At 44.2% G+C, this 9,833-nt stretch overlaps 1 protein-coding gene across 1 annotated transcript in view; it reads right to left on the bottom strand.

Moving 5' to 3' along the window:
• Positions 1-6,329: 6,329 nt before the first annotated feature.
• The window catches only part of LOC141928119 (monocarboxylate transporter 2-like), a 54,757-nt gene continuing 51,253 nt past the window's right edge, over positions 6,330-9,833 (bottom strand). The window contains exon 6 of the mRNA XM_074835805.1: positions 6,330-6,571. Coding sequence (XP_074691906.1) covers positions 6,509-6,571 — 63 coding nt within the window. The 3' untranslated portion in view covers positions 6,330-6,508. The remainder of the gene's footprint in view (positions 6,572-9,833) is intronic.

The following is a 9,833-nucleotide window of genomic DNA, read 5'->3' as shown; positions in this document are numbered from 1 at the left end:
CAAGACGGCAGAAACAACTGCCTGGCAGTTTAGCAGGGAGCGGTTAATGAGGGTGTTGCACACAAGTGGAGGAGCCTTTGACAGAGTTCAAGTGGGATGTTGTTTTCTTTTAGAGTGGAGTGTAATTTTTATCTGAAGAGTGATGCAGGTTGGAGAGGAGCTGAAGTAAGAGCGTGCTTGATTTCCTGGGTTGATCACGAGCCACAGCGCATTCATTGCCTTCTGTGACTATTTGTGTAGGAACCTGCCCACTTCTTATTTCCACCTTAACGTGACAGGTATGAAACTCTTCTGTTTAAGAAGGCAGAGGGACCCCCAAACGTGACAGCAGTGGTGTCACAGGGAAGCAAAGGAGGTAGGAAATGTGCCACACCTGCAGGGTGAAAGCAGGGATAAAAGGAGCTACTGTACATGCAGGATATCTTCATCCTTTTCCAGCTGTGACATGATGTAAAGAAAACATAAAGGATGCTCAGGATGAATAATTTAGGGGGAAACAAGGGGTATAAAATTGGTGAGCTGTGAATATGTAGCCAAGACAGCGACTTGAAGCTGTGTCTGTGCATCATTTTCAAGGCAATATTGGATTTTAAACTCTTATCTCCAGATGTTAATCCTTAATGGGAGCAAAGCTGGAGTTTGGCTTCCACAACTCAATTTGTAAAATAGCGGCCACATGTTCCCTTTATCCCCCCATTGTTTTTATCACATAAAATGCAAAATTGCAATTCCCCTGTTTAATTTTTCTCCTATACAGTCTTCCCATTCAAAAGAGTTATCATCGAAAAACCTATTAAGCAATTTTTTTGTCTCTTATTATGGGAATATGCGGTTTTACTGCAAAGGGTTACATTTTTCAGAGAGTTGAGCTAGCCTCTGACTCTGTGCCAGTTCATGAGTCCAAATTATTGATCCACTTTGACTTCTAGGGGCCAAATCCTTACCTGGTAGGGTCTTGTTCAACTCCTTAGTACGCACAGAGGCTACCATGGTACACACCAGCCATCCCTACATTCTGCCCTGCTGTTGTGGGCAGCAGAAGGTAACTGTCCTACTTGTTGTCATTAAAACTGATTTTGTATATAGTCAGCTGTACAAAGTGAAAATCCCTTTTTATTTCCATGCTTCCATTTTTGAGTGAGGATTTTTAAGTTTCAATTAGTCTGTGCAATGGAAGATGAGCACTGATGAATATACGGCTGTCTAGTTTAGCCCTACAAGGAGGGATACCTAAAGTTCAGCCCCTTGTTTATTCATGTGTACCTGGGAGAAAATTGCTTCTCTGTCACAGTGGCAGCTGTTGAATTGGAGGGAAAGAGGATTAATAAAAAGTGGTACGCAAGAAATTTGGAGAGGATGGACAAAGCCATGCAGCATTCAAGGGGAAATGATTCAGAATCGATCCAAGCTTTGGGGCTGCAGGGAAGAGCGGTTGGAAGAAGCTGGTAAATAGTTAATACATTTTTCCCTCTGAGGGGCTGACAATATCAGTGACAGGATAACAGCAGCGTGACAGGAGCTTTGCCATACGTGAGCGCGGTGGCTCATCGCAGCACGACACGCTGCTTGCCATGTGCCAGACGGGACATCTGCTCTGGTTGGAGGGGAGGCAGAAACCTCTCACTCCCATCCTTTGTACTTGGGTTTCTTTTAGGTAAGATCTGCCTTCCCCCCAGTTTCTCCAGGGCCTGAGGAAACTACAGGGAAAACAGAATGAGGCACATCTGGAGTGATGCAGCAGCTGGGAAATGCCTAATGCTGCAGGGGACAGTGATATCATGTGGATGGCTGTGACCTTTTCAGTATTCCAGATTTTGATTGATTGGCCATTTCCTCTGTTTCCCAGGCTGTAAACAGGGGAGCAGTGAAATAGGTAGCCAAAATAAACACAGAGTTACGCAGGCTAAGGCAAATTTATGTTGAATTTATGAGAGATAAAATTTTGCTACCTCGTTCCACCCATAAAAATTATAAAGAGAAAAGAAAGTGACATAAAATCAATCCATTTCCATGACAAAGCTCATTATGAGAAGAGAAAATATAGTCCCATATTAACTTGTTCTCATTACTGTTCTAAGATTTATCATGTCAGGTGCAATGTGCAAGGGAGGAAAGGAAAACCTGCTTTGCCCTTACCTTAAAAAGATCAAACAGACAAAATAAGCCAAATAATCCTCATCATGTTCAGTGAGCATGTATTTTGCCAAGCCTCACAAGGGGCACGATTAATTCAAAGGGTCTGACTTTGAGGAGCCCTTCCAGGAGAGATACTCTAGGGCAGGGCAGGTAGCCCTGCCCCGGCTGTTGCTACCAAACCAGCTCTTCCCCGGCATTGGTAAAAACTGGCCCTCGGGGAGGAAGATGCTACCTGAGGGCTTGGCAAGATGAAGGAAACCACTTTGAGTCTGTAACATCGTACCTCTTCTAAAGGGGGGCAGGAAGTGTGTCACAGCTATTAAAATGCATGAAGTTTTTTAATACTTATGAACAAATAACATTAAAGCAGGTAATGTGTTTCCTTTTTTGTGCCACTGCATTTATTCTGAAATGCTTGTTAAATGTAGCAGTTACCTGTTTTCTAGAAATTTACTGTAAATGTAGAAGTTGGGAATCTATAGAGGGCCATGGATATCTCAAGGGTGCTAATTATTTGGCTTGCAAATATACTAGAAAAGTTTTAATTGGAATTGCTGCTTGGCAAAGCACAGAGCTTCATGGCTCCAGCTAAAACCCTGGCCCTACTCCCACCAACATAGCCACAGCCAGGTCAGATCTAGATTGAAATAGCCACGAAAGGAGGTGTAAACAAGGTTCTTCACACTGCAATAAACCAGCCCAAACTCTCACACACGGGTAACAGTGTAGCCCAAGTGCCCCTTCAACTGACTGACTCCCAAATTATGCCACAGACCTAGATCCTTTGGATTGTTTATCAGCAATGGATGAGTTAGGACTGGTCCTTCCCATGTGTTTCAAGTAGCCTGGTAGGAAACAACCATATTCCTTCTGGAGGAACAGGATGATGGGGACAAGCAACTGAGCTGGAAAGGCTGATGCACAGTGTCTTTGAACTTCAGCTCAACTTGACCACCCACTGATGTGGCATGAGGCACCTGTGCAATAGGTTGGAAAGCTTGGATGAATGAGCCCCCCTTGTCACAAAAGCCCAGCAAAGAAGTCATCTGCTCCATCCAACAGGCAGAGCAAGGGGCTGCTCTAGATGTAATGTGGAGCGTCTTGTAACACCACCTAGCTGGTGGGGAGCAGGATTTGGAGTAGGAAACAGCTGATGGAAAAGTAAGAGCAGACCTGAGTTGCTCAGAGCCAGAAAAGGGAATTGCCACACAGGCCAGCCCCAAGGTCAGTTACGTTGTCTGACTGCTGTATTTTACCCACAGTTCTCATACTCAACTCAGCCTAAGCTGAGCAACAAGTCCTAGGAGAGAAGTCCAAACCTGTCTTTGCAGATGGACTCGTTGCTGCATTTGCAATGCAAGTCCACAGCCCTGGCTCTGAGGGGCCATTCGAGAGTCTAGTCTCATCCTCACATGCATTGCTCCTCGTGTACTGCTGAACAGATGCAGTTCATTTTGGAGCTGACATCTGGTGCTGTCAGAGTATATAACTGGTGCTGATTTGCAATGCAAGCTGAATACTCTGACCTTTTTGGTGCATTCATAAGAGATGATAGTCTGTATGCGCTATATAGATAAACTAGTCAGTGTGTGGTATATGCATTTGTTTGCAAGGATGACAAAGAAAAAGTAAATACACAAAATGAAGCCTGACAAATTTGGCTGATGTAAAACCTCACTGGTCAGCTGAAGAAGGGAAGAGATGACAGACAAATGGAGGGTATAATGCCCTGGTAAACACAGGCATTTCCTCAAATCAGGATTACAAATGCTGCTTCTCAATTCAATCAGCCTTGTCCTTACCCATGCAGATAACATTCCCAGCACTCTCCTCTGACTGGCAGAGGATAGCACAGAAGTACTGTGATGCTTTAATAGGATGGTTGCCTTCATTCTTCCAAAATTTGGGAGGGCAATGTGAGGTATAACTGAGGCTGGGACAAAGAGAACCATGTCAGGGATATCTGTACTTCACAGCATAAAATGAATCCTAACATCCACGAAACCTAACCTAGCGCTGACTTGGATGGGAACTTTTGTATGGGGTAATGCAACACCCTGTAGAAAGGGTCTGGAAGTAGGGACTCTCCGGACAGGCCAGGCTTGCTTTCCCATACCTGGCTCTGGGATTTATACTGTTGTATGGCTGGAATTGCTTGAGGTCTTTGGCCTACCTATTTTGTCTCTGCTTTGTGGTATTGTCTTTAAATATCTCAGTCTTTCATGAGTTTACCCCTACATGTCAGATTGGGACCTGGGGAATGGAGAGAGAGGCTCTTTAGGGAGAGGCTTTGCTTTACTTGAATGTTAGCATTCAACTCTCATGCACCCCAAAGCCTGTTGGCACAGGGAAATGTAGGGTCACACAGTGAAGACCCTCAGCTATCAGCTGAGAAGGGCACTTTATGCACTTGTGAAGTGTGAAATGAAGAAGGGATAGTCAGAGGGAGGGTGAGAGAGGCCAAGACCTCTCCTCTGTAAACTCTCACAGTCACACCTGCTGAGAAGGAGACGTGCATCCCCAGCTGTGCTTTGAACTTGCCCTGCATATTGAATTGCATTAAGTGGTGGAAAGCTGAGTGATCACAGGGCTTGACTGTAATGGCAGAGTAGCTTCAATAAAGTCAGTGCAGATAAAAGTGAGATACAAATGTTCATCTGCTAAGAAGCTTGGGCACTAAGTGACATGTTTAAGGGAGAACTGAACAGACCTATCCAAAGCCACAAGTTAGAGCATCCTTCCTCCATACAAAATCAGGTTCCCATACCTGTCTAAAGACTAACACATGCCCAATGAAGGCCAAGACCTTGTGCTGCCAAGAGAGAGTTGCCTGGGTCCTTGAGCCTAGAAGAGACTCATTATGCTGATCCCAGCTTAGTAAATCATAGGATTTCCCTTGGCTCCACCAAAGGTTTGCCCCATTACGGAGATTAAGATTCTAGCTCAAAATCTTTCAGGGACCTTTTGGATAGAGGTAGTTCTTCTGAAGGCATCATGGGGACAGTCACATGGGGGCACCCTGGGTTCCTAAATTCATGGTAGAGGAGGGACTGCAGCTCTCCCTAGGGCTGGTCTCCCCTCTGAGCTCAAGGGGTGAAACACCTCCTTGGGCTCCACGAGTTACAGGAAAAAGTTTCACAGCCTGTACCTCTCCTGCTGTGTCCTCTGCCTATCTGGCTTTCAGCAGTGAGCAGCCTAACAGATTATTGCAATGGCCTTGAGATCTGTGTGTAAAAGTCAGAAGTAAAAAGATTTCTCCTTACAAAACTGGCTCAGAAAAGTTGAATTTTAAATGAGTAGTTCCTTCAGCAGTGGGACTAATAAAAGCTGACTTCTTACAGTTTTGTACTCTGTCATTTGATTTTCTGGTAGCCAGGAAAGGGGAAGACTCCAGGTGAACATTTTCCTGGGTTTGTGTTGCTGATAACATCTTTCCCTTTGTGGACTCTTCCATGGCTGAGTGAGGATGAGGTCTGGCTGCAGCCTTCCCACCAGTGAGGATAGCAGCACCTGTTTTCATGACAGCCAGAGGATCTCAGTTGCCTTTGAAACTGCTGTTCCCCTTCAAATTTGGTGCAGATAGCCACATGGATTCAAAAATTATTCGGGGAGAACAGACATAGACACATAGAGGTACATGGAGTATGATCGTGTGAACCTCACTTGCTTGGGAAAATAGGCTAAAAAATAATAAAATGCAGAAGCCTCGTTATTATCACAGCTGAACAGTCCTTTCTGACATATTCTATTAAGTCGCTTCTGTTTCACTCAGGTTTTGCATTACTGGCTCTCCTTTCCACGAATGACCTTTTCCATGCCAGGCTTTGTAAAACTATTGCCATTCTTCATTTAGAAATTTGCTAAAGTGTGTTTGCAGAAACCATAGACTTTTTTTCTGATGAATAGTCCCTTTTTGAGGAAAGGAACAAAGAATTATGCTGCTGACCTTTCTTTATATTTAACAGGATCTTTTTGCAAGTTGAAAATCATACCGTTGACTCTAAGTAGGAACAGTTCTTCCTATTCTGCGTCAGTGTGTCTATTTGACTGTTTCTTAAGTACATCTGTAATGGTTTTTATAGCACAACATGTTTTGTGGGGAAGCCTCACTTTTTCATTCCTCATAAAACATAACTGAGAAACTGAAAGAATATTATTAAAACATTTGAGACGACATGGATAGGTTAATGGAGTGAAGTACTTAGTGTCCTGTATTTTGATTAGAGAGAACAAAATCTATCATTTATTAAAGCCATATTTCAGTTGTTTTGCAGCTTTTGTGGTATATTCAGGCTTCCTATCTCATGCACAGCACCACCATCTCCCCACAGAGCACAGAGGGAGCAGGGCTCCGATGGCCGGCAGTGATGAATTAATTGAATGTCTTGCTGCTGTATTGCATTTCACCCTGACGGGTGCCCACACCAGCATGGTCCTACGAGAGAACAGAGGGTAAACAAGATTTAGCTTGACCTTCCCAGTTGTATGAAAGTTTTGCTCGATGGCTGCATGTACACAAAATGCTTGTTCTGTGCAGTCTTATTGCCTGCTTCAGTAGTGTTACTTATTTCTTAGGTCATGAGGACTCTGTTGGTGTAGAATATTATTTGCTGCATGAAAAAGCTACTAAACATTCACCTTTACCACTGAACTAGTTATTCCAGGCTCTCTGTTGCTTATCTGAGACATGTTGCCCTTGCAATGTAGTACCTAAGCTTTGGTAATACATAACATCACGTGGTGCACTGAGCAATGATGTTCATTAGCAATTTGTGGTCCCATGGTATGTGCTAAAGGTAGATGAATGAAATCATGCAACTCCAAAGAGCTCATCCAGCAGCTCCTGTTCAACCCAAGCACATCCTTTTTGTGCACCTGTCAAGGGTGTACAAGAGCAAAGCTACGGGTTAGTAACGCTGGTCTTTCTGAGATGTCATGTTATAGATCTAGCAAGGAGCTCGTGCCCAATTACAGTTTGCTTCCTTCTTAAAACCTGCCTCCTGGAAGTCTCCCCAGTTACACCTTGTGTCCTGATCATGCCAGCCGTCTCAGGGATTCACCGTTCCTGATAGGTGTTCTCAGGGTTCGGAAAGATCGCTGGCTCTCCCCGTAAATCACCACTTTCCATTCTGTCTGGCTATAGCCAGGTAATGGGTTTTCATTCTCTCAGCATCTGGCTCGCATCTCACAGCACTGAGCAGACATCTGAGCCAGGGGACCCTGACGCATCGGGTTCAGCTATTTAACTTAATATTCTGCTGTTAAATGTGTTTAGGAGAGGAATACCTTGTGCTGCAGCCCTTTCCCATGCCACTATTCCCACCAATTGCCAGGGCTGGCTTGCAAAGCTGCCATTTCTGGTGCTACAATAAACTGAGGACTACTTCTCCACTGAAGAGCAGAGAAGTGGCACCGAGAAGTCCCATGAACTTCAGGTGCGCAGAAGGACCAGCTCAGCCTGGGCTGACAAGCCTCCCAGCTGATTCAAAAAAAATCTCTTTTGTTCTCCCTCTTTGTTTCATGCAGTAAATAAAAATTAATCCCCCAAGGACCAGAGCATTTAGGTTTAGCGTATTTTTGTTTGTTCAGAGCGTATCAGTCTGTTGTTCTTCCTGGCTAATCAGATAGAGCGGAAGCTAAAACAATCTCAATTTGTTGTTCCATTTTATTCTATACGTAATCACTGCTTCTCGTTTGCCTCTAAATAGCTGCATAAATACACATTAAATGCAGTGACATCTCTTTTGGGACTCGCTCCAGTGTTTCCTGGTTATTTTCTCTATTTGAAAGAGATTAGGTTCTCAGATATTGCCATGTTTCTTTTAAAACCCTCTGTACTGTGTCCATACAGGAATGGATATCATAATGCTGGACCCATTCTTGTCCCCTGCAGACATAAGGGGTTTGGTGACAATGAATGCATAAGAATAACATGTGCCTACATACCATGTGTGAAAGCAGAAAAAAGCTCTTAGTCTGGGTAGCCATGAAGGTTATTTTGGACTGACATTTCTTGCACTAGTCCCTTTTCTCTCAGATTTCTCTCTTCCCGGTCTGTCTCTGACTCTCAAGCTTCCATCCAGTTTGCAGGGATCACTTTGGGTTAGTGGCATGTGGATCCTCCAGAATGGCTGGCTCCTCTTTTTGTCTGGTTTCCATCACCCAGCAGACACATGCTGTCACTTTTGGCTTTTCAAAGAGCCTTCCTGCTCATCACAAGTCTAACGTGTGGATATTAGCACTTTAGGCTTTCAAGATTGAGGTAGATACAGGTGTCAGAATCTGAATTTCTGGTTGGCTGATAACTGTCCTTCTAATGTGAAAAGAGACATTTGATTCCATATACACTAACTGCCAGCTCTAGAAAACTGTGAGCATTAAAATTCTGCATAATTCATAAACTAATTTTGTCCCATCTTCCTGTGCTTTTTGAATTTGTTTCTCAGAGATGAGCTGGAGGAGGAAAGTTCCCAGCACCTGAAGAGAGTGGCTTTCAAATTTATCCATTCAGGTGTGTTTCCAGAGCACCAGTAACCTCAGGCGGGCACGTTCCTCGGGGGCTGCCACATCTGGCCAGCTCAGAGGAGGAGGAGGCTGAGCCCACACCCGTCCTCAGCGCACCACACAGTCACATCATTCATTTTAGCTTTCATTTTCAGTTTGTTCATTTTAGCTGGAGAATCAGCAGAGCAGCCTTGTCAGTTTAAGCCAACCGATAGGTAGGTTTTTGCACTGTGGCGGAATGAGAACTGCTATACCTTGTTCCAGAAGAGACTGTAGTTAACTAAAAATATTTACTGTAGGTTAACTATTTTACTCTAGTAGGGAGGCACGCACCCAAAACATAGACATATCGTGTGAGATTCACATATGAACATAAATATGTGCACACACAGGCATGCTCATTAGCTCTGGTGCTCTTCATTAGGAAGATGATCCCAGCTATCTGGTAAAGCACTGGGATAAATCCTGAGGGTGCCTGAGACAAAGTTATGACTGAGGTCCTATAACATAAATGAAGTTGAAGCCCAGTTCCTGGCATTTTGCATCCTTTTGTATTCCATGTGCTTCTGATATCCATGTGACAATTTGTCATGCCTGGTTATGTCAGCACATCGTGTTCAATTTATTTTCAAGGTGCAAAATGAGAGATGATCAGAGAAGTTCTGAAATATCTGAAACAGAAAAACTATGAGCTTAATTGCAGCATTAGGAGTGAGCGTGGCACTAAGCAGGAGCTGGAAGAGCTCTGCTCCAGGGAAAGCACCTGCTGAGCTGCTCCTTATGGAGGACCACTGCACACTGGTTATTGAACAGTGTGATATTGCTGCCCCCAGTATCCCCAGCGTGTAAGTGGATTGGTGTGGGTGCAGGGCTGGATGGAGGCTGGATGTCCACCAGCCCTGCCTGAGCATATAGGGTAGTGCTGGGCTTGTCATGCTGCCTGCTGCCTCGAGTCTCAGAGCAGGCAGAGGGTAGGGATGGGAGTACCCTTGTAGAAAAGCAAAATATCCTTTTCCTTTGTCTGTTTTTATCTCCCCTCCCAGATTTGCATGTATCTAAGAAAGGAAAATGTCAGTCATAGCACTAACAGAGTCATCTGACAGCAGATAGGAGTCAAGGGGGGAGGAGAGGTGGGGAACAGAGCTCTAAAAGTTTATAACAGAGTATAGTAGAAAAAAAACAGCTAAAACAAA

This window comes from Strix aluco, chromosome 11 (genome assembly GCF_031877795.1).
Source record: "Strix aluco isolate bStrAlu1 chromosome 11, bStrAlu1.hap1, whole genome shotgun sequence".
NCBI classification, from domain to species: domain Eukaryota; kingdom Metazoa; phylum Chordata; class Aves; order Strigiformes; family Strigidae; genus Strix; species Strix aluco.
This window is presented reverse-complemented; position numbering and strand designations above follow the sequence as displayed.